At 38.4% G+C, this 25952-nt stretch overlaps 1 protein-coding gene across 1 annotated transcript in view; it reads right to left on the minus strand.

Moving 5' to 3' along the window:
* Nucleotides 1-25952, minus strand: part of LOC124776796 (piRNA biogenesis protein EXD1-like) — a 228305-nt gene that overhangs the window by 178252 nt on the left and 24101 nt on the right. The window contains exon 2 of the mRNA XM_047251936.1: nt 13031-13211. Coding sequence (XP_047107892.1) covers nt 13031-13211 — 181 coding nt within the window. The remainder of the gene's footprint in view (nt 1-13030; nt 13212-25952) is intronic.

Below are 25952 nucleotides of genomic sequence, written 5' to 3' on the forward strand. Positions count from 1 at the left end.
ATGATGACTGAAGAAAATTGTTCAACGTGACAGAAGTGCAACTCTTCAGCAAATTGCTGAGATTTCAATGCCGGGCCATCAACAAGTGTCAGTGTGCAAACCATTCAATGAAGCTTCATTGATATCGGTTCTTGGAGCCACATGCCCACTCATGTACACTTGATGACCGCATGACACAAAGCGTTATGTCTCATCTGGGCACATCAACACCGACATTGGACTGTTGATGACTGGAAACATGTTGCCTAGTCAGATGAGTCTCATTTCTAATTGTATCAAGCGGATGGACATGTACAGATATGGAGACAAACTCACAAATCCATGGACCCTGCATGTCAGCAAGGAGCTGTTCAAGCTGGTGGAGGCTCTTTAATGGCATGGGGCATGTGCAGTTGGAGTGATATGAAACCCCTGACACGTCTAGATACAAATATGACAAGTGACACATACATAAGCATCCTGTCTGACCATCTGCAGCCATTCCTGTCCATTGTGCATTCCGACGGACTTGGGCAATCCAGGAGGACAATGCGACACCCCACACATCCAGATTTGCTACAGAGTGGCTCCAGGAACACTTTTCTGAGCTTAAACTTTTGCTGATGATAAAACTCTCCAGACATGAACATTACTGAGCATATCTGGGATGCCTTGCAATGTGCTGTTCAGAAGAGATCTCCACCCCCTCGTACTCTAAGGAATTTATGGACAGCCCTACAGGATTCATGGTGTCAGTTCCCTCCAGCACTACCTCAGATATTAGTCAAGTCCATGCCATGCCATGTTGCGGCACTTCTGCATGCTCACAGGGGCCCTACACAATATTACGCAGGTGTACCAGTTTCTTTGGATCTTCAGTGTATAAACATACACTAATGCTGTGAAGCGGTGAGTTGGTGACATGTATTAGCTACCTGAAAAATTGGGTCTTTCAATATATACTGACACTGCTACGGGTACTTGTTTTTGTATTTTAAAACATTCTTTAATCCTCATCACCGGTGCACAAATCGACCAATGTGGCATTGACTGAAATAAGACTTGCACTTGGCAGCCGAACTTAACCGGATGGGGCCTCCCGACCAATGATGCCATACGCCCATAACTAAGATGTTCAACTTTGTTTTCCTCTTTGAAATATATAACAAAGGGATGGATTGTTGTCCAGTGGTAACCCTATGTTCATCTTGCAGAACTCCACTGTAATTATCAGAAAAATCACACAGGACAACGAATTCTGATTCTTTCGGATTTTATTTTGTGCGGTTAGAAAATATACCTGCTGCTTGGCAATGAAGCTATGCTGAACCAAAGAGGACAACTTGCTGCAGAATAAATCAAATTACCAGAAAAATCACACAGGACAATGAATTCTGATTCCTTCCAGTTTTATTTTGTGCAGTTAAGAAAATATCCCTGCTGCATGGCAGTGGAGTTATGCTGAACCAAAGAGGACAATTTGCTGCAGAATAAATCAAGAAACACCTCTGAATATATCTCCAAAGTCTCTAGATTACAAAGGTCAACTGAAACACATTGGTGAAATTGTACTTTTTTAATTGAATTTTCAACAAAGGTTCTTCCAAAATTTTATGCATCTCAGCTCCACCTGACAGTAGGCACTGTTCCCACTGATGCAATTGATAGATGATGGGTTACAAAGCTCTTTTGTGAGGCATTACCTGTAATCTCAAATTTTACCTTTGTTATAGTTTTCAATTTAGTATTTTCTATCATTGGTTTCACGTTTTGGTGATTTGTGCTCACACAAATAGTTTGTGTCACTTTGACCAGCTACAATACAATGTTTAGATCTCAATTCAGTGAACTTAGAGAAATCTATTTTTATGCTGAAAAAATTTTCTTTAAAATTTTTGTATGCTTCTTTGCAGTTATGCAATATGAATCTTTTTAAAATCTTTGATTAACTTCCATATGATTCAGTAACTGTTACATAGTCTTTAATATCTGTCACTGTCGTACTAACTAAATCATCTTCATAAAATAAATATAAAATTCCCATTGTCTCTATTGGCAAGCTTTTCCCTAGTTTTAAAATTGGACCCTCCAAAAGTCTTTTTCTTTAAGAATTACTTATGACTGCCTGGCCATATAGTTCAGCAGATTAAATTCACACATTACCTTCATAATGATTCAATTATCTGGTAAACATGATAGAAGCATTAGCCTTTTTGTCCTACCGTACAATGGGAAAACTTACTTTTCAAATTCTTTTTACAACTTCACATTTCTCAACATCACTATTTGTTTCTGATGACAAACTTTCAGCAGAAGCAGAAAAAAGTTAACACTTTGTAGTTGTGGAAATTTTTCTTACTTTCAATGTGTAAAACTTCTTGTAATTCATTTTGTCTTTGCAATGGGAGACTCGCCCAACTGCTCAAGAGATATATTAAGTGACTGGACAACTTCTGAAGTAGTTATAAATTCTGTATCACTATGCAGGAATGTTTCTGAGTGAGAATGATTGTGTTCAACATTTTTGTCACTTGGGAACTGTGCATTTTTTAACATAATGATTTTTTCCCACATTAACCACAGATTTTTGAACCACTGACTATTTGTGGATGCAATTCAAGCATCCATGATGTGAGATTTCTGAGCTTTCTGCTGTCTATACAAAGTGATTTGTTTTCTGTAATGGATCTCAACACTGTATTCTCAATGTGACTGTTTCCATCTTGAGGGACATCTGGAGAGGAAAAAAACACTCAAATGCACATAATGTTAAAATAGAAAATCATTCGTTAAAAATTAGCAGTAACCTTTACGTTTTCATGATTGATTTTAAATCAGTTTATAGCTTCCAATAACACATTGTTTTATGGAAGCACGAAATACTTGGCATAAGAATAATTAATCTTTAATACCAGTTCATAAGTAACTAACTTATTACACACAACCAACTCAGAACACATCCACCCAGGAACAGTTGCACTCACTCTATGGCAAAGAGTATTGTTGTAACAATTAACATGAGTACACAGTCACTTTATTGTAAAGAGAGCTTCGGTCTTCATTTATTTATTTATTTATTTACTTATTTATTTATTTTACTAATGAAGTGTAAGGATGTAGAAGCATATATCATTAGGGGTAAGATAGACACTGCCCAAAGGAAAATTAAAGAGACCTTTGGAGAAAAGAGAACCAGCTGTATGAATATCGAGAGCTCAGATGGAAAACCAGTCCTAAGCAAGGGAGTGAAAGCAGAAAGGTGGAAGGAGTATACAGAGGGTCTATACACGGGCAAGGTACTTGAGGGCAATACTATGAAGATGAAATGGGAGATATGATACCGTGTGAAGAATTTGACAGAGCACTGGAAGACCAAAGTCGAAACAAAACTCCGAGAGTAGACAACATTCCATTAGAACTACTGATATCCTTGGAACAGCCAGCCATGACAAAACTCCATCTGGTGAGCAGGATGTATGAGGCAGGTGAAATACCCTTAGACTTCAAGAAGAACATAATATTTCCAATCCGAAAGAAAGCAGGTATTGACAGATGTGAAAATTACGGAACTATCAGTTTAATAAGTCACAATTGCAAAATTCTAACACAAATTCTTACAGATGAGTGGAAAAACTGGTAGAAGCTGACCTCAGGGAAGATCAGTTTGGATTCCATAGAAATGTTGGGACATGTGAGGCAATATTGACCCTGTGACTTATCTTAGAAGACATGTTAAGGAAAGGCAAACCTACATTTATAGCATTTGTAGACTTAGAGAAAGCTTATGGCAATGTTGACTGAAATGCTCTCTTTCAAATACTGAAGGTGGCAGGGGCAAAATACAGGGAGCGAAAGGATATTTACAATTTGTACAGAAATCAGGTGGCAGTAGTAAGGGTCAATGGTTGAGAAGGGAGTGAGACAGCTTTGTAGCCTATCCCCACAGTTATTCAATCTGTATATTGAGCATGAAGTAAAGGAAACAAAAGAAAAATTTGATGTAGGAATTAAACTCCATGGAGAAGAAATAAAAACTTTGAGGTTTGCCAACAACCTTGTAATTCTGTCAAAGACCACAAAGAACCTGGAAGAGCAGCTGAACAGAATGGACAGTGTTTTGAAAGGAGGATATAAGATAATCATCAACAAAAGCAAAATGAGGATAATGGAATTCAGACAAATTAGAGGGAATTAGATTAGGAAATGAGAAACTTAAAGTAGTAGATGAGTTTTGCTATTTGGGGAGCAAAATAACTGATGATGGTCAAAGTAGAGAGGATATAAAATGTAGAAAGTGTTTCTGAAGAAAAGAAATTTGCTAACATCTAGTATAGATTTAAGCATCAGGAAGCTTTTTCTGAAAGTATTTGCAGGAAGCATAGCCATGTATGGAAGTGAAACATGGACGATAAACTGCTTAGACAAGAGGAGACTAGAGGCTTTCGAAATGTGGTGCTACAGAAGAATACTGAAGATTATAGGGGTATATCATGTAACTAATGAGGAGCTACTGAAAAGAATTGGGAAGAAGAGGAATTTGTGGCACAATATGACTAGAAGAAGCGATCGGTTGATAGGACACATTCTGAGGCATCAAGGGATCACCAATTTAGTATTGGTGGGAAGCGTGGAGGATAAAAATCATAGAGGGAGACCAAGAGATGAATACATTAAGCAGATTCAGAAGGATGTAGGTTGCAGTAGTTATTCAGAGATGAAGAGGCTTGCACAGGATGCAGTAGCACGGAGAGCTGCATCAAACCAGTCTCTGGACTGATGGCCACAACAACAATAACAATGAAGAAATTATCATCTCAAATTTATATTTTGGCCTGTGATCTACAACAATACTAGCTATGCATGGAATAAATTTGGAACAATACTAGCTATGCATGGAATAAATTTGGAAATTATAAAATAAGTACTTCTTGAAAAAAAATGAAAATTTTAAATTTAGTTTTGAAAAGAATTTTCTTATATTAATCTATATATTATTGTATACCATAGGAAAGGATGTGAAAAATGCTGTTAAACATTATACATCCCAGGTCTGTAGCTCAATTGGAAAAAGCTTCTACAGCAAATCTAAAACCTGCTGTTCTCTGTTTGTGGGCCAACTTATAACTTTAGGCTCTGTGATTCAGAAATGAATTGACATATCTCAGTAAAATTTCATAATTTTCTAAGTCTATACCAACACTACACCTGCGCCATATTTCAACAAAATCTGAGACGATGGGATTTGGATCGTGTGTTGACTTAATATGGCATAACCCCTGTGTGGCCATAAGTGGTCACTAAAAGACTGTTCCTCGACAATTCCACTCTTGCACAAGGAAAAAAATGAACAGCTGAATCTTTTCATGTTAGTTCAGATTTCTCTTATTTTATTATGATGGTAACTTCTCCCTATGTAAGTGGGAGTCAAAGAAATATTTTGGCATTCGGAAGAGAAACTTAGTGATTGATATTTTATGAAAACATTTCACAGCAATGAAAAACATGAACTCACTTATCACATCTGTGCCACTCTCTCTCCTCTATTTTTTTATCATACAAATGAATACCTTTTTTTTTTTAACTTTTCCAATTTGTGCTTTTAATGTCATACAGTGTGAAGCAGAAAACAGTGTGTGTGTGTGTGTGTGTGTGTGTGTGTGTGTGTGTGCACATGCATGTGCATGTGTGTGCACTCATGTACGTAGAGTGCTCAACAATTATCTTGTATCCACACAGAAGCTGCAACTGAAAAACTTACTGCCCCAACGATGATTAGTAACAATCAGAACTAGTAGCAATAATAAACATTTTCATAAAACATAGCAGTATGCTACATGATTCTCAACAAATATCTGCCACCTACTGAAAAACGTAAATTTAAGTGTGTAGATAACTTGTTCCACATAATTATAATCAATCATAATAATGATGTATGCAACACAAAACTATCTGAGTAAAACTGTAAACTTAAACTGAAGTCAACCAAGGATGATAATCAGTAAAGAAATGATGGGATGATAAGGTTTTATTGACAGAGAGACACCATCCGAGGTTGTTCAAATGCCTGGTGCAAGTCATTCTTCAGCAACTTGTGTGTTGATGATGATGAGATGGAAGGATTAGGACAACAGAAAACGCCCATTCCGCAACTGAAGAAAATCTCTGACCCGCCCTGGACCCAAACCCAGAATCCTGCAGTCTAGAGGCAGTGATGCTAACCACTAGACCATAATCTGGATGATACACATAAAAACAAAAAGCGAATAGACCCTTTTGAAATTTGCAGACTGGATACTGAATCAAACTGGAGGAAAAATTATGGTACAATTTAACTAAAAGAAGGTATCAGTTGATAAGACATGCTCTGGGATGTCAAGGGATAGATAATTAGACAATGGTGGAGAGGGGGAAAATTATAGAAGGAGGCCAAGGCTTGACTACAGATAGCAGATTCAACTGGATGTAGGTTGTAGTAGTTATGCAGCAATGAAGAAACTTGCAGAGGATAGACTAGATTGGAGATCTGAAACCAACCACCTTTCAGACACACAACAAACATTTAAAAGAGTACTTCCACTGATAAGGGAACTATACCTGGATCTGAATAATAAAATGACTGCCAGTTGAGTATAGAAGAGGGGAATATTGTTGGTTCACCATTACGTGGAAGCACAGTTTGATTCTGGTAACAGCAGGTATGTGGTTTCATATTCAGTACATTCATATGTTACTTGTAAATATGCAGTATGCCTACTGAGTTTGTTTTGCAGGGTCTTATTAGTTTAATCACTTTCCGAGCAATTTCAAAGATACCTTCACACACTGCCAATGTGGCTACAGTTGCATGAGACTGCAGTCATGTGTGTGTGAGTTGCGTTTGCATGAATGCGTGTGTGTGTGTGTGTGTGTGTGTGTGTGTGTGACAGTCTTTTTGTTGTGCCTATGTGCGTCTCAGCATCTTCACTATATGAAGAGTGGCAACTTTCCTTTTCATAATACTGTTACACTCCATCCTGGATTTTTTGTTGTTAAATTTTATAAAAAATCATTAACACAAATTATGTACAACATTATTAAAAAAACACTGACTCGTTCCATATCCCAACAATTCTACTGCTACCGAAATCAACTGAACCTCATAATAAACTAAATAAATAGATTGCTGAGACAATGAAGCATTCCAAGCAACTGGAAAATATTTACTGAAGCTTTTGAACCACAAAGAATGAAAAACATGAATCATAAATTGCCAAATGAGGCACAATCTTATCATTATGACTCCAGTATTTCACAGTGCATCATTACAACAGGAACTGTCAAGAAAAACAGCAACTGTTTTAAGTATAGGATTGGAGATGTTCATTACTTTTGTTATGAACACACATTGTTGTTATGAACACACATGTAGAATTCACCTCATGCAACAGGACTATCACAATGACCTCCATTGTACAGAATGTAAGGCACTGAAGATGAACATTGGTAAATGATACTTGATGAGACTGTATGTTGTGCTGACAACTGCATTAAAATGATACATTGGCCTACATTCTATTCTGTGACCATGTAGGCTGCAGATTCCTTCACTTGTGCCATAGGGTGGTGGAGTATTGGGTTATACTTAATATTTCAGGGGTCTATTACACACAGGAGACAGCTACATGCAAAGTAGTGTCTGTTTCGAGTGGACTGAGCAGTTTTTTTAGATTGGAGAGTCTAGAGAAAGAGCAAGAAAGCCTTCCATCTCAAAGAGTGCAGATCAAACGTAGGAAGGTGATAAACCTAGAAACCACAGATATTATGGTGGTAAATTGTTATAGTTTTGTTGGAGAAGAACAAGAGCTCTAAGAGCTAATAGAAAGCACTCAAGGTCAAATCTTTATAGTATTGAAAGCTGCCTAAAGCTAGAGATAATTTCAGCTGACGTTTTTACAAAGGACCTTACTGTGTTCAGAAAGATTAAATAAAATTGGTGTTGGCATATTTGTTGCTGCTAGAAGTAGTTTATCTTGTGGTGAAATTAAAGTAGATAATTCCTGTGAGTTAGTGTGGGTAATGGTTATACCTCACTAACTGCATAAATTAAAAATTGGTTCCTTTCACTGACCCCTCACTCAGGTGACAAAGGTTCAAAGAATACTTGACCATCTTCTCAAACAGGTGCCCTCCTCATGCAGTTACAGTCAGTGGTGATTTCAATCTACCCTTGTTGTGTTGACCAATGTTGTTGTTGTTGTTGTGATCTTCAGTCCTGAGACTGGTTTGATGCAGCTCTCCATGCTACTCTATCCTGTGCAAGCTTCTTCATCTCCCAGTACCTACTGCAACCTACATCCTTCTGAATCTGCTTATTGCATTCATCTCTTGTTCTCCCTCTACAATTTTTACCCTCCACGCTGCCCTCCAATGCTAAATTTGTGATCCCTTGATGCCTCAAAACATGTCCTACCAACCGATCCCTTCTTCTAGTTAAGTTGTGCCACAAACTTCTCTTCTCCCCAATCCTATTCAATACCCCCTCATTAGTTACGTGATCTACCCACCTTATCTTCAGCATTCTTCTGTAGCACCACATTTCGAAAGCTTCTATTCTCTTCTTGTCCAAACTGGTTATCGTCCATGTTTCACTTCCATATGGCTACACTCCATACAAATACTTTCAGAAACGACTTCCTGACACTTAAATCTATACTCGATGTTAACAAATTTCTCTTCTTCAGAAACGATTTCCTTGCCACTGCCAGTCTACATTTTATATCCTCTCTACTTCGACCATCATCAGTTATTTTACTCCCTAAATAGCAAAACTCCTTTACTACTTTAAGTGTCTCATTTCCTAATCTAATCCCCTCAGCATCACCTGATTTAATTTGACTACATTCCATTATCCACGTTTTGCTTTTGTTGATGTTCATCTTATATCCTCCTTTCAAGACACTGTCCATTCCGTTCAACTGCTCTTCCAAGTCCTTTGCTGTCTCTGACAGAATTACAATGTCATCAGCGAAAAGTTTTTACTTCTTCTCCATGAATTTTAATACCTACTCCGAATTTTTCTTTTGTTTCCTTTACTGCTTGCTCAATATACAGATTGAATAACATCGGGGAGAGGCTACAACCCTGTCTCACTCCTTTCCCAACCACTGCTTCCCTTTCATGCCCCTCGACTCTTATAACTGCCATCTGGTTTCTGTACAAATTGTAAATAGCCTTTCGCTCTCTGTATTTTACCCCTGCCACCTTCAGAATTTGAAAGAGAGTATTCCAGTTAACATTGTCAAAAGCTTTCTCTAAGTCTACAAATGCTAGAAACATAGGTTTGCCTTTTCTTAATCTTTCTTCTAAGATAAGTCGTAAGGTTAGTATTGCCTCACGTGTTCCAACATTTCTACGGAATCCAAACTGATCTTCCCCGAGGTCCGCTTCTACCAGTTTTTCCATTCGTCTGTAAAGAATTCGCGTTAGTATTTTGCAGCTGTGACTTATTAAACTGATAGTTCGGTAATTTTCACATCTGTCGACACCTGCTTTCTTTGGGATTGGAATTATTATATTCTTCTTGAAGTCTGTGGGTATTTCGCCTGTCTCATACATCTTGCTCACCAGATGGTAGAGTTTTGTCATGACTGGCTCTCCCAAGGCCAAGGTTGACCAATATACACATTAAAATCTGGCTGTATAAAAATCCTTAGAAATTGTCCTAAATGTTTTCTCCAAAACATATTTTGAGCAGTTAGTTCAGAAACCAACTCTAAGTGTAATTGGTTGTAAAAACATACTTGACCTCTTAGAAACAAATAAACCTGAAAAAATAGAGATCATGATGACTGATACAAGTGTTAGAGTCCACAAGGTCATTGTAGCAAGACAATAAAAATTTGCTTGATGCCTTCCTAAGAGACTGTCACCATTTCTCCCAAACTAAAATATGTAAGTGTAGACCAGACGTAAATTCAAAGAAATATTATTTACAACGATATAGAGATTAGTACCAAATAAATTGATGAGATGGAATTGATCCCCCAGGGCACAAGAAAAAGGTCAGAATACTGTTGCAGCAGAAAGTCCCTGTGATTGGTGAAGTTTCACAGAAGCTTGAAATTTAGCACAGATTTCAATGCAAGATGCTTTTTGTAGTTTCCACAATGAAACTCGTTTTGAAAACTGACAGAAAATCCAAAAAGTTTCTGATTGTATGTTAAGTACACCAGCAGCAAGATATAATCAATAACTTCACTGTGTGATAGCAACTGTTTTAGTACCAATAACAGCACCACAAAAGCATAGTTAGTAAACACAGTTTTCAAAACTTCCTCCACCAAGAAAGGTGAAGTGAATATTCCAGAATTTGAATTAAGAACTATAGCAGACAGGAGTGACTTTTAAGTAGATAAAGGCAACTCTTCTGGCCCAGATTGCATACCAGTTAGGTTCCTTTAAGGTGATGCTGATGTTTTAGCTCCATATTTAGCAATCATACAACTCCTCACTTGACAAAAGATCCATACCTAAAGATTGGAAAGTTCCACATGTTATACCAAGTCTCAAGAAAGGAAATAGTAGAAATCCACTGAATTACAGATCCATATCGCTAATGTCAATTTACAGTAGAATTCGGGAACATATACTACGTTTGATTATTATGAATTACCTCGAAGGAAACAATCAACTGCCACATAGTCAGCAAGGATTTAGAAAATATCATTCTTGTTCAAAGTAACTAGCTTTTTTATTCCCGTGAGGTAATGAGTGGTATCAACAGGGGATATCAAATTTAGTGAAGATTTACAGAAAGCTTTTTTTTTATATTGTTCTTCATGAGTGATATAACGACATTGCATGTCTATGGCTTATCATCTCAGTTATGTGACTGGATTCATGACTTCCTGTCAGTAAGGTCATAGTTTGTAGTAACCGATTGACAGCAAAAGAGTAAAACAGCAGTATATATGGCATTCCCCAAGGAAGTGATATATGCCTGATCAACCAGTACGTTATGGCCACCTACCTAATTGGTATGAATAACAGCGGTGATGCATGGTGGTATGGAAGCAAATGAGGCCTTGGTGGGTCGCAGGAGAGTGTTGGCACCACATCTACATCCACAAGGCACCTAATTCCTGTACATTCTGGGGAGGAGGGCAGTGAGCTCTTCAAATCTGGCAAGTTCAGGGGTGGAAACATCCAATGGAACTCGCCACTGTATTCCTCGAACCCCTCCATCTTGCACCTGGACTTGTGGTACTGCACATTATCTTGTAGAAAAATGCCACTGCCCTTGGGAAACACGATCATCCTGAAAAGGTGTATGTGGTCTGCAACCAGTGTATGGTACTCATTGGCCATCATGGTGCCTTGCATGATGACCTGTGGGCCCATGAATGCCCATACGAATGTTCCCAAAGCATAATGGAGCTGCTGCCTTCTTGTCTCCATCCTGCAGTACAGGTGTCAAGGAGTTATTCTGCTGGAAGATGACAGGCTTGCGCACTCCTACCAGTATGATGAAAGAGTTATCAGGATTCATCAGACCATGCAATGTTTGCCATTGCGCCAATGTCTAGTACCGATGGTCACATGTCCATTTCAGTCATAGTTGCCAATGTCGCAGTGCTAACACTGGCACAAGCATGGGTCATTGACTGGGGAGGCCCACCGTCAGGACTGTTCGGTGCACTCTGTGTTAAGACACATTTGTACTCTGCCTAGCATTAAAGTCTGACGTTAGTTCTATCACAGTTCACTGCCTGCCCTGTTTTACCAGTCTGCCCAGCCTACTACGCCCAGCATCTGTAATCAGGGGTGGCAGCCCAATCACACTACCTGTGGACGTGGTTTCACCTTGGTTTTGCCACATGTTACGCTCTCCACAGTGCTCCCCCAACACCGACAAGTTGTGCAGTTTCCGAAATGCTCATGCTGAGCCTCTGGGCCTTCACAGTCTGCCTTGGTCAAACTCAGATTGCACACCGTCCCCATTCTACACATAGACAGTATGATCACACACCCTATGTGTGTCTGACTAGCAGTCACTCCTCGTCAGGTGATGTTCCTATTGACTGGATGAGTTTATATAAAAAATAGGTTGGTCATAATTTTCTGACTAATCAGAGTTTATAAATGATTTAGGTGACAATCTGAGCAGCAATCTTAAATTCTTGTCTGATGATGCTGTCCTTTACTGTCCATCAAAGTCATCCAATTGCATAATGATTTAGATAAGACATCTGTTTGGTACAAACAGCAGCAATTGATCCTAAATAATGAGAAGTGTGAAGTCACACATGAGTACTAAAAGTAATCCATTAAATTTCGGTTACACGAAGCTTAAGGCTGTCAGTTCGACTAAATACCTAGTGATCACAGTTATGACCAACTTAAATTGGAATGATCATGGCTAATGTTGCGGAAAAGGTGAACTAAAGACTGAGTTTTATTGGTAGAACTCTTAAAAGATACAACAAAGCTATTAAACAGACTGCCTACATTGCACTTGTCTGTCCTCTTCTGGAATACTGCTGAGTGGTACAAGATCCTTGTCAGCTAGGATTTATGGAGGACATCAACCAAGCTCAAAGAATAGTAGCTTGTTTTGTGTTATTGCGAAATAGAGGAGAGAGTTTCATGGATGTGGTACATGAATTGGGGAGACAGGCATTAAACAATGGCATTCTTTGCTGTGGCGAGATATTTTCATGGAATTTCAATCTCCAACTTTCTCCCCAAATGCAAAAATATTTTTTTGACACCCACCTACAAAGGGAGAAATGATCACTGTAATAAAATAGGAGAAATAAGAGCTCACACAGAAAGTTTTATGTGCCTGCTTTGCCCATGCGCTGTTCCAGAGTGGAAAAGTAGACAAATTGTGTGAAAGTGGTTTAATGAACCCTCTGCCAGGCATTTAAGTGTGAACTGTAGATGTAGATGTACATTCCAGATCTTACTTGTCTATATACAGCTCTTCTAGAATCGAATGACAATGCATGGCAGGTTATGTGCTACTCTAAAGGAATGTTTCCCCATAGCATTAAGAAAGATTTATACTTACTAGACAGGAGCTCAAAACAATTAATGTGAAACAACCCATCCACTGGGTCCTCCATTGGCAGCCACTTCACATCAGTTAATGTCAGTATGGAACAATCATCTGATATTGAATGAAAACACCCACGAAGATTTCCTTCCTTCGTCTTTACCAAGAGAATTTGACCTTTCACAAAACCATCCATCTGAAAAAGGAAAATTAGTAAAACTTTCCTAGTTTATTAGATGAATGAGTCCTTCCAACTCCTCTCGAAGAGAGAATCACAGAACTCTCACTATATTATACCACTTTGCCATGTTGGCATTATTGTATGACCCTGTTACATCAGAGCACCTGATGATGGTTGATGTACTGATGAGCCAAAACATTATGACCACTGCCCACTGCTAGACTGAATGCCTCCTAGCAGTGCTGCAGGCATGTGTGACAGCAAAGAAAATTTATAAATGTAGTTGAGATGAATGGGTATCATTCTACTGACAACACAGGCTGCAAATGTGGAGCTCCTCTGACATAAGCTACTCTGAGAAAGGGCACATTGTTATGGCCCAGTGCCTAGAAACAGGTATCTTGGAAACACCAAAGTTGGTTGGCCGTACACATACTGCAGTCATAGGTTTTTATAGTAAGTGGTTGTTTGACAGTGAAATCACAAGCAGGCAGAAAGGTGTTGGACATCCACACCTCATCACACTATGTGGAGATTGGAGGCTTGCCCACATTGTAAAGTGAGACAGGTGGTGATCTGTGGTAGACTTGATGCGGTGCACAATGCTGGTGCAAGCATATGTGGTTCAGAGCACACTATTCAGAGCACACTGCTAAATATGGGGCTCTGCTGCAGACGACCACATGTTCCTATGTTATCCTAATGACATCAGTTATGACTGCAGTGAGTGCAGGACAATCAACATTGTCATCTGGTCAAACGAAATACACTTCTCATTACTCCAAGGTGATGGTAGTGTCCAGATATTCCATTATCCACACAACAAGCACAGGCTGCTGAGGGCAGTATTGTACTGTGGGGACACTGACCTGGTCTTCCATGGGACCTGTGATAGTAATCGAATAGGGTCATTCGATGGTAACTCACATTACTGAGTGATGTTTATATTATAAGTTTTGGACAATTAACAGAAGGAAGTGTTCCTATTAAATATTTTTTATACCTCAAAACATACTTTATACAGAAGTCTCTATAAATCTATATCACAATAACTGTTACACTACTATATTTATAAAACCAAATCTTATAATTATTCTTGGTAACTCACATTACATTTCCAAGAAATGGCTTTTGCATATAATAAAGAAAATACAAAAGTCTGCTCTGTTTTATGTGAACATTTCTTGTAAGTTTTACACACAATACCAGACGATCTTATAAGTATTTTAACACAGTTCCAAACATTTAATCACCAATAAAATAAATACTAAAACATAATGAACAGGAAACTCGCATTACAACATATGGTAACTCACGTTACGTTGTCACAGATCACAGTCAAACTTGAAAAAATCATGGGAATTTACAACACTTGGAGGGTTCACTTTTCTGACAAGCTTGTCTTTAGTGTAGTATATCTCATCTTTAATTTCAGGCCACTTCCAAAACTTCCCCTCTTTCATCATAACATCAACTTTAAACTCACCATTTTCAATTTTAGTAACATTACCAGGAAAATATGAATTGTCGTATTTTACCACCACCCAGTCATCTACTTGCAATTATAGTGATTTTTCTGTTCTGTTAGTGTTTTTCTCTGCAGATGATGAAGTGGTGTGTTGTACAACTTCATTATTATAGAGTTCCAAGTGATGAATTTCAGAAATGTTCAAGAAAGGCTTGCAGTTCTTGATTAAGGCCGAGAGCTGCAGTTTTTGCTTCTTTGGCTAAAGTCTTCTTCACCCATAAGAACTGCTGTCACATTAGAAGAAGAATTCAACAATGCTGTCACAAAATCTGTTGCACTGTTTACAACACATTTCCTATTTTGCATATGAGACCAAACTTGGCCTTTGACAGCCCCACCAATTCCATCCACTGGCCCCTTCCCATGAGAAGTTGCAAAGTACTTCCGTGTAATTCTTTTGGCATGACTCTTACTTAGAACTTTTATAGCCACTGCAATATATCTGTTTTTAAACTGGAAAGCAGGATCGTCTGACCAGATTGTAACTTATGTAATATTTTTTGACAGTTCTTCAAGAAGTCTATCAACATAGGAAATGACAGTTTTTTTTGTGTGGTCCAGATTATCAGATACCAACACGTAGTGGTGAGAAGTACCTGAATGCCAAATCATGGCGATAAAAATATTAATTTGATTCTGTTGCCAATGTAAACTTTGAATTTCATCTTGACTTAAACATATAAAGTTTTCAGAAAAATTGACTTGCATCATGGCAGTTAGCATCGCAGAAGGCAGTGATTCCTCATCACTCTGATAGTTCTTTGATTGTTCTCTCTTAAAGTAGCAGTGCTCTAAAAATTTAGGTCCCATGGTAAGAATATGATCAATAAGATACTATAATGTACCTTCTTCCTCTACTTTCAAAATTCTGTCATCACTCTCCTGCCACACATATCATTTCACGCGGTACTCTTTTACACCAGAACATAAATCAAAAAGTTTAAGTGCCAATAAATCTTTACATTTCATGCACTTTCCCAACAAACAATCAGCTGTACACTCTGCACACAGAAAAAATTCTGGGCAGTTACTGGTGTACTTAGGTATTTGGGGTAATATGCTAAGAAGAGAGTTAATAGCACAGATGAAATTCTCGTGATATCTGCAGTGACACACATTGCGTAGAAATTTATTGGCAAGCATGACATGTTTGGGTCTTAATTCTGCGAATTTACTTTTACCACTCACTTTGCCATTTTTTTCACAAAACATTGCATGGGCTTCTTTCAAAGAAAACATCAAGTGTCGTACTTGCAAACTTACTTTTACCTTTCTCATCTTTTACAGCGACAACGTCTTTGTGTCCAGGGGCCTGTCTAATAATGTCATCCCTTTCATAGAATTTGCTCACTGCACTTATTATTTCATCACTTATTTTTTGTTTAGAGATTCCTTCTACTTCTAAAGGTTCAACAAATGTATGATACAACCTTCTAATAACACATTTTTGTTTTCTGGGTGATGCTGGAAGTACACATTTCACTTTCGATATGGCTTTTCCCAATGAAGACCTATTTTTATATGGTGGAGATGCAGAACTAGTTGGTGCAGCTGAAGATGCTTCCTTTAGCCACTTCCTGCACTTCACAACTCTTTCGCTAACATTCTGTTTCCTGTCCGCAGCAATCTTTTCTTGTTCTCTTTTACTCAAACATTTTTCCTGTTCCTGCTTCTTTGTCCTAAATTTTTCCACAGTTTCCTTGTGTTTGATCTTATACTCTTCATATCTGCCTGCATCTTTCAATTTCTGCCTTCTTCTTCTCATCTTTTCTGCTGCACTTAAAGGAATTCTGCAAAAATTGCAAATTGTTGCAAAGTAGAAATAGCTATTCCCTATGGGATTTTATGTGGAATATGGAGATAAATATACATTAAATATGTTGAAATATATTGTTAATTGTGTTGTATGTAATTAAGAACCAATATGACTGCTCAAAATTATAACTAATCCTACAAAAATTATGGTAACTCATGTGACATAAATAAAGGTAAACCACATTATGTGAATTAAATATCCTATACCAAGCGAAGGCTTCCAGGAGGAAATTTATTTGAGACACCAAATTATCAGGTACACTTATGTGAAGGACAGCATGGCATATAACTTTCTATACTTTAATGTACTTTGTGAAAATCTTAAAAAAATTGGCATTTGGTAACTCACGTTACGCATTTTGGGTTATCATGCTTAAATTTTTTGCTTCTAAAAATATACCATAAAGAAGAAGTAGAAGTATGCACTTAAAAGCCATATATAAATCATAAAGACTAATTATAAATTTCATGAATTTTTTCTTACCTTGAAATTGATCAAATCTTCTGCATGAACAAACTCAATGATAGTCTTCACAACAATGGCTCCCACAAGAAAACAATAGGTTTTGGAGGGAAAAATCAATCTTGCCAACAAAATTCAATGCCCAAACTACATATGTAACAGAGTAAAATATTCCCACAGAAAAATTAATTTTTTGATAATGATTCCTCGATTACATGGAATGACCCAAGGCATCATGACAGCTATAGGCTATGGAAACACTACTGCAGGCTACCTGTATCCTTTCATGATGCATTTCCTCTGCTGGTGGTCTTTTCTAACAGCATAACTGTCCATATCGTAAGACTAAAATTGTACTACAGTGGTTTGAGGGGCATTGTAGTGAACTCACATTGTTGTCTTGGCCACTAAATTTGCCTGATCTAAACTTGACAGAAGACATCTGAGATACTAGCACGCTCCAGCTCCACACTCATAAATAACCGGTCCATAATTTACAGGTATTGCATCACCTGTATGTAAACATCTGGTGCCACATACCTTTGGAAACGTACCAAGGACTTGACAAATCCATGCCATGCAGAACTGCTGCTGTACTGCCTTTCAAAGGTGGGCCAAAATGTTATCAAGCAGGTGATAACATTTTGGATCATCAGTGTATGTCCGACAGTTAACAAGCAGGTCACTTCGAAACTACTCAGGCAGACCTCTGAATATTTCTGAGAAATGTGGGAACTTGGTCATGGAAGGATTAAAAACATCATTAACATATAAAATATGTATGTCATGGAGTACTAAAATGGGTTTTCACTGTGCCAATTTCTAAAAAGAGAGGTTCCCATACTTTGACCTTTTTTTTTGGGGGGGGGGGGGGGGTGTTTTGGAAATTTAGACTTCTTAAAACTTTATTTTAACACTTGTCTGCACATTTTAAAAGTGTGATAAAATATTTGTATCTGTAGAAAAATAAAGTTCCGTCATACCACATTTCAAAACCTGTAGTTCTGATTTATTTATTTATTTATTTATTTTGTTGGAAGTCATTTAAAAATGACGAAAATGCTTCAACATGATTCAATTGTTGAAATACAAAAATTTCTTTGATTGGTCTGATCACTAGGAAAGTTAAACTATGGTCTTAAAGCCATCTACCTGGTCCAGATGGGGTCATATCTCAAACAGAGAAAACAGAAAGGTCATATTAACAAACGTTACTGCAGGAATGAAACTTAATTCAGAGTAGGGAAACAATATATATAGTTTCCCTCAAGGTTTAATACTTGACACATTCCTATTCTTGCTTAATAAAGACACCATACTTCCTCAAAAATCTTATATTTCCTGATGAGAGAAGTATATTGATCAAGGGTTCAAACACATCCAGATCATACCAGGCCTACAACTAATTCACATCAAGCAGCTTAACCGTTAATCTTACAAAAATTGATACAATGCAATCACAAACAAATTAAAATTACTTACAGGTATATTTATGGGTGCGAACACATGCATGCACACAGTCACACATATACAGTCTCTCTCTCTCTCTCTCTTCTCTCTCTCTCTCTCTCTCTCTCGCTCTCTCACACACACACATAGAAAACTGCATGATTATCAAAGAGTACATTGGCACTCGTAATAATTAGTTGTTAATGGGTTGGTATTTTCACAACAGATACACATAACAGAGACTTGAGTCATCAATAATATTTTCTTCTTCAAATAATGAAAACTCCAGGTACGAATATCAACAACGTAGGAAAAGACCAATTGCTACTTTCCATAAAGATGACGTGTTATGTTGCAGACCATCACAATTAAAAGGCACTTACACATAATCTTTGAGCCACAGCCTTCATCAGAAAAAGAGAAACACACAGGATCCATTCACATACACCAGCTGAGCTGCTGGATTTGGTGACCATGTGTGTGTGTGTGTGAGGTGTGCTTGCTTGTGTGTATGAATGCTGTATGTTTCTCTTTTTCTGACAATGGCTGTGACCAAAAGCTTATGTGTGTCTTTTAATTGCACCTTTTTGCAACTTAATATGTCATCTTTTTGGCAAATAGCAATCTGTCTTTTACTACATTGTGGATGTATTCTCCTTCACTATTTACAATAGTCTGCCAATCCTGGGGTAACTTTCTGATTCCATGCCTGCCGAAATCATGTGGTTTGGAGATGAAGAACTTTTCAGGCCATGTCTGGAGAGCATTTTCATCCAACAAGGAAGTTCCTTGAAGGTTGTTTGATAAAGTGAAAAAGGTGAAAATCTGATGGTGTGAGATCAGGTGAATAATGTGGGTATGGAATGACTTTCCAACCAACTCCTGTATAGTGTTTTTTTGTCCGTCTAGCAGAATGTGGGTAGCCATTATCATGGAGTAGCATCACTTCACACAGTCTTCCTGGTCATTATTCCTGGACTGTGTCTGCAAGTCAACTCAGCTGTTGACTATAAATGTGAGCAGTGAGGGTTACACCTCGGGGACACAATTCATATTACACCATATAATCACTGTTCCACCAGATTCATGTCATTATCTTTCGTGGATACACAGAGGTGTTTTTACTGGGCATAGCTGCCTTGTTTTGACTCAACCATAGCTTTCGTTTCTTTGTGTTAACGTTAAGACACAATATCTCATCACCAGTAATGATACAGAATACGAATAGTCGGTGCTGTTCATGACCTTCACCATTTCATGCAAATGTTGTACAATGGAATAATGGCCAGAGTTCATCACAACTGCCGAGTCTTGAGTACAATCATGTGGATCATTGTGGATTAATGTATTTAAATGACCCTGAAGGTCTTCCTGAATGTGCAGATTCACTAATGTCAAAACAATCCTCCTTAAAATGAGAAAATCATTTTCTTGTCATTGAATGACATTACCCCCACACATGGCGCAAATGTTTCTGGCTGCCTCTGCTGCTGTCACCCCTCTTATAGAACTCAAACAGAAGAAAATGTCAGAAATGTTCTGATTTCTCCACTTGGCACTCCATTTTATAGCATCCACAACACCACTCACCATCTCCACATGACAAAATGACAATATGTAAACTCAAATAGCAACAGTAAAATACAAAATAGCAGCAGTGCACTACAAATAAAAAATGACAGTCATTAAAGAAACCCATATCAACCAAAATACAAACATGCAAACGAAAAATGCTATGAACTTAAGCACCAACCCAATACTTATTTTACAAAAGTATCCTACAGATGCTGTGTCTGCACTTAATATTTAATTTGACTCATTCTGCGTTCCTAAAGATTCTCCTTCAAGGTGGAATTTATGGAAGATAATGTGTGAGTGGATTGATGAATGAACTTTATGGAATCATAAAATTTGAAACAATAGACACATATCAAAAAAGTTTTGCATCACCTCGGTTCCGAGAGTTCCGGAACCTGTACAGAAAATTGGAATAGAGATCATTTCTGCCCTTTTTATTGCTCATGAAAACCACACACTGCATGTTGTACCACCATACAGCAAGACCTTCAGAGATTGCTGTACACACCGGTGCCTCTAATACCCAGTAGCACGTCCTCTTGCACTGATGCATGTCTGTACTTGTCATAACATACTGCCCACAAATTCAGCAAGGCACTCTTGGTCAAGATTGTCCCACTACTCAATGGCGATTCAGCGTAGATACCTCAGAGTGGTTGGTGGGTCACGTCATCCATAAACAACCCTTTCCAGTCTATCCCTGGCATGTTCGATAGGGGTCATTTCTGGAGAACATGCTGGCCACTCTAGACGAGCAATGTCATTATCCTGAAGGAAGTCATTCACAAGATGTGCACGATTGGGGCGCGAATTGTCGTCCATGAAGATAAATGTCTTGTCAATATGCTGCAGACATGGTTGCACTATTGGTTGGAGGATCGCATTCATGTATCATACAGCCATTAAGGCACCTTCCATGACCACCAGCGACACACGTCAGCTCGACATAATGCTACCCCCAAACATCAGGGAACCTCCACCTTGCTGCACACACTGGACAGTGTGTCTAAGGCGTTCGGCCTGACCGGGTTGCCTCCAAACACGTCTCAGACGACTGTCTGGTTTAAGGCATATGCAACACTCATCAGTGAAGAGAACGTGATGCCAATCCTGAGTGGTCCATTTGGCATGTTGTTGGGCCCATCTGTACCGCGGTCATGGTGTCGTGGTTGCAAAGATGGACCTCACATGAACGTTGGGAATGAAGTTGCGCATCATGCAGCCTATCGCGCACAGTTTGAGTCGTAGCACGATGTCCTGTGGCTGTGCGAAAAGCATTATTCAACATGGTGGTGTTCCTGTCAGCATTCCTCCGAGCCATAAACCGTACATAGCAATCATCCACTGCAGTAGTAGTCATTGGGCAGCCTGAGCAAGGCATGTCATTGACAGTTCCTGTCGCCATTTATCTCCTCCATGTCCAAATAACATCACTTTGGTTCTCTCTGAGACGCCTGGATACTTCCCTTGTTGAGAGACCTTCCTGGCACACTGTAACAATGCAGACACGATTGAACTGCGGTATTGATTGGCTAGGCATGGTTGAACTACAGACAACACAAGCTGTTTAGTTCCTTCCTAGGCACTGCTCATGCATGGTTGTTTACATCTTTGGATGGGTTTAGTGGCATCTCTGAACAGTCAAAGGGACTGTGTCTATGATGCAATATCCACAGTCAACATTTATCTTCAAGAGTTCTGGGAACCGGGCTGATGCAAAACTTTTTTAATGTGTGTACATAAAGAAGTTAAAGACGTGTTAGTTTCAAACAGTTAACAAAAATTGCTATTAAAGTCATCCTCCAGGCCAAATTTCCAGTAGCCTACACCCTTAGCTGTCTCCTTTTAATTCTCTTACCCTCATCCTTTGCTGTCCAGTCATTTCCTCCCATTCTCTCCCTTTCCACCATGCAGGTATACACTGTATCTCTCCTCCTGTTTCATCAGATATTTGCAATTTATTTTTTTCACTGTGTACACGTATGATGTGATGTGATTATTGTTTTAGGGCACTAAATGCTGAAAACATCAGAGCCTTAGCATGAAATACATTGAAATGACAACATTCATGAGGAACTGAGATGCACATATACAGAGATGGTGGTAGTATCACATACACAAGGTATAAAAGGGACGTGCACTGGCAGAGCTGTCATTTGTACACAGGTAATTCATGTTAAAAGGTTTTCGACTTGATTATGGCCACATAATGGGAACTAACAGACATTGAATGTGGAATGGTAATTGATGCTAGACACACATTTTGGAAATTGTAAGGGAATTCAGTATTCTGAGATCCACAGCATCAGGAGTGTGCTGAGAATACCAATTTCAGGCATTATCTCTCATCACAGACAACACAGCAGCCTATACCCTTCGCTTAATCACTGAGAGCAGCAGTGTTTGCATAGTGTGGTCAGTGCTAACAGACAAGCAACACTACATGAAATAACTGCAGAAATCAGTGTGGGATGCACAACAAACATATCTATTAGGAATGCAGCGAAATTCAGCATTAATTGGTTAATACGCTATGGCAGCAAAAGACAGACGAGAGTGCCTTTGGTAACAGTAACACATCACCCGCAACACATCTCCTGGACTTGTGGTCATATTGTGTGAAACATAGACAATTGGGAAACTGTGACCTGATCACATGAGTCACAATTTCAGATTGTAAGAGCTGATGGTAGAGTATGCGTGTGGCACAGACCTCATGAAGCCATAGACCCAAGTTGTCAACAAGGCACTGTGCTAGTTGGTGGTTATTCCATAATGATGTGGCCTGCATTCACATGGAATGGACTGAAGCCTCTTGTCCAGCCGAACCAATTATTGACTGGAAATGGTATGTTCATTTACTTCGAGACCACTTGCAGCCATTCATGGACATCATGTTCCAAACCAACAATGGAATTTTTATGGATGGCAATGGGCCATGTCACCGGGCCGCAACTGTTCACAATTTGTTCGAAGAATATACTGGACAGTTTGAGTGAATTATTTTGGCTACCCAGATCGCCTGACATGAATCCCATTGAACATTTACGGGACATAATCGAGAGGTCAGTTAGTACACCAAATCCAGCACTAGAACACTTTCCTGCCTCGGGCATGGATGTGTGTGATGTCCTTATGTTAGTTAGGTTTAATTAGTTCTAAGTTCTAGGTGCCTGATGACCTCAGAAGTTAAGTCGCATAGTGCTCAGAGCCATTTGAACCATTTTTGAACCAGAACACTTGCACAATTATGTACAGCTATAGAGGCAGCACGGCCCAACATTTCTGCAAGGGACTTCCAACGACTTGTTGAGTCCATACCATGTTGTGTTGCTGCACTATGCCGGGCAAAAGTAGATCTGACATCATATTAGGGGGTAGGGTGAAGGCTCTAGTTTTGGCCACTACCCCACTTATGGCCACCTCGATGTCAAAGGTTAATTTTTAAGCTTCTCTGGAATACCAGCCAGTTCTACCATAGATTATAATAAACTTTGTGAAAGGCTCTATTCATTTGTCTACATAATCATTCTTTTGTCTGTTTTTGTTTGGAGACACCATTTTGTGAAATGATCAGTGTTGAAGAAGCTGGGTTTTGCAGAAGTTTTTTTTAAGCAACACATGATCTGTTTTTTTGTATTTTACATGTTTAAATAAAACATCAGAAGAAACTTAATCTTTTCAGAGGTAAGATAAGACATCATATTTTCATTTCTGTTAAGTTTTATGTGGCTCAGACTAAAAACATGTTATCAAAAGTAGGTGGCCATTAACAGATCCATATTTAGCCCTGGTTCCGGGTTATGGCCACGCATGTGGCCATAAGTGGAGACATATATATATCCTGTTTTGGCCACTTCTAAAAACAAATACAAAAACGTCAATATTGATGTTCTGTCCTACATTACACTAGGCTAATTTTATTTAAATAGGCTTATTAAAAGATTTTTGGTATTTTTATATAAATACATACCGGATTGAAACTTCCTGGCAGATTAAAACTGGGTGGCAGACCGAGACTTGAACTCGGGACCTTTGCCTTTCGCGGGCAAGTGCTCTACCAACTGAGCTACCCAAGCACGACTCACACCCCGTCCTCACAGCTTTACTTCTGCCAATACCTCGTCTCCTACCTTCCAAACTTAACAGAAGCTCTCCTGCGCTCCTTCATCAATATTGACATATATTCAACACACAGCAGCATTTTACAAAATACAGATATTCCTTCAACACCCACCAACAGTCTTATTCCTGCAGATATATCAACAACCCACAATAGTATTTCACATAATTCAGGTACTCCAACTTCCAACCATAGTCCATCTTCAGTGCGTATCCAAGTGACACCACCAAAATCATTAGCAACAGTTTTTGAAGGTGTCATCACTTGGCCAAAACCCAAAGGACGAGGCACAAAAAGAAAGAAAGAACACCCACCCACTGTTGTGACTAGTGACAAGTGGGTGGAATATCATGAACTAAAGGAAAAAGAGAAGCAAGAGAAGGAGCAGGAAAAAAGGAAGAGAAAAGCTATGGAGGAGTTAAAGTCCAAAGAGCTGCACTTGGCATTATCTTCTTGTAAAAAAGGAGAAAACAAGAAACAGACAAGAGTTAAGTGATAGGCCGACAAGTTCTTCCGAGAAAGAAGAACGGACGGACAGTGGAAGCAGTTTAGATGACTACGTAGAAGGAGATGAAGATGATATACCAGAAAATGTGAAACTATCTTCGAGTGAGAATTTGAAAGTAGGGGACTTTATTTTGGGAAAATTTAGTTTAACAGGAAATAGAACAACAAGACCTGCAATTTTTAAGTATGTATCTGTAATTTTGAAAGTGCTTTCTGATTCTGAATATGAAATTCAGTGCCTAAAAAGTTCTAATGTTCAGAAAACTTGTTTTGAATACATTGAAAATGATGTTTCGACTAGAACGGGTGAAGATATTATAGGGAAACTGCCAGATCCAGTCTTGATGCAAGAAGGACGTTCATTAAAAACAAAGTTTCCTGGTTCCATTGATATTCGTAAGAAATAAACTTGTCTGGAAGTTGATTTAAGTAATTACTGGGACAATACTTTGCCTAATGATTTTTTTTTTTCTGTTCATTCAGTTGCTGTACCTTTTACCTATTTGATGTATGTTTGTTGTCTTATATACTTGTATAAAGCACAAATTACCTTCTGGCACATGGATTAACAGTTATTTTAGCCATAGTTTTATTATAATATGAAGTGGCCATAAGTGGGGAAACAACTGGCCATAGGTAGGGTTTACATGGCCAAAACCGGGGAAATGCGTCATTTATTTTTCAATATTTTTTTCTGATTTTGTTATACAACTTAGAATATTTGTTTTTACATGGTTGTAATGTGTAGACTTTGAAGCAATAGATACGATTTTCTGAAGTAATTTGTATACTTTCTTCCTATAGTAAAAATGTGATGTATCTCAAATTTCTCTTAATGTGGCCATAACTGGGGCCTCGACCCTATCTCATGACTCTTGTCATGTCAGTGTAAATAGACACATAGGTGGTGAAAAATCTGTTAAAAATAATAACACATTTAAAACAAAGCTGCATCAACAGAAAGCATTTAAAATATGACACTGACAACAGGAGAGTAATAAGAGTAATACAAGACTATCCATAAAATGTAGACAGAACTCTGCAGAATAACTTGATAAAATCAAAGTTAAAATACCTGTACATACACATTGAAAAGGGGGCAGGTTACAGTGGCTGGGTCACTACTTAGAAATACAGGGTGAGAAAGCTACTCTTTGATACTAAAACCAAATACCTAATTTCCCAGAAAGAGTCCAGACAACTGTGTAAATAGAGTTAGCCCCAATAAAGACAGCTCAATGTATGATGTTTGTGATGCACTGCATCAACAAAAAGCTTCCATTTCTTTCTCAT

Source organism: Schistocerca piceifrons, chromosome 2 (genome assembly GCF_021461385.2).
Source record: "Schistocerca piceifrons isolate TAMUIC-IGC-003096 chromosome 2, iqSchPice1.1, whole genome shotgun sequence".
Taxonomy (NCBI): domain Eukaryota; kingdom Metazoa; phylum Arthropoda; class Insecta; order Orthoptera; family Acrididae; genus Schistocerca; species Schistocerca piceifrons.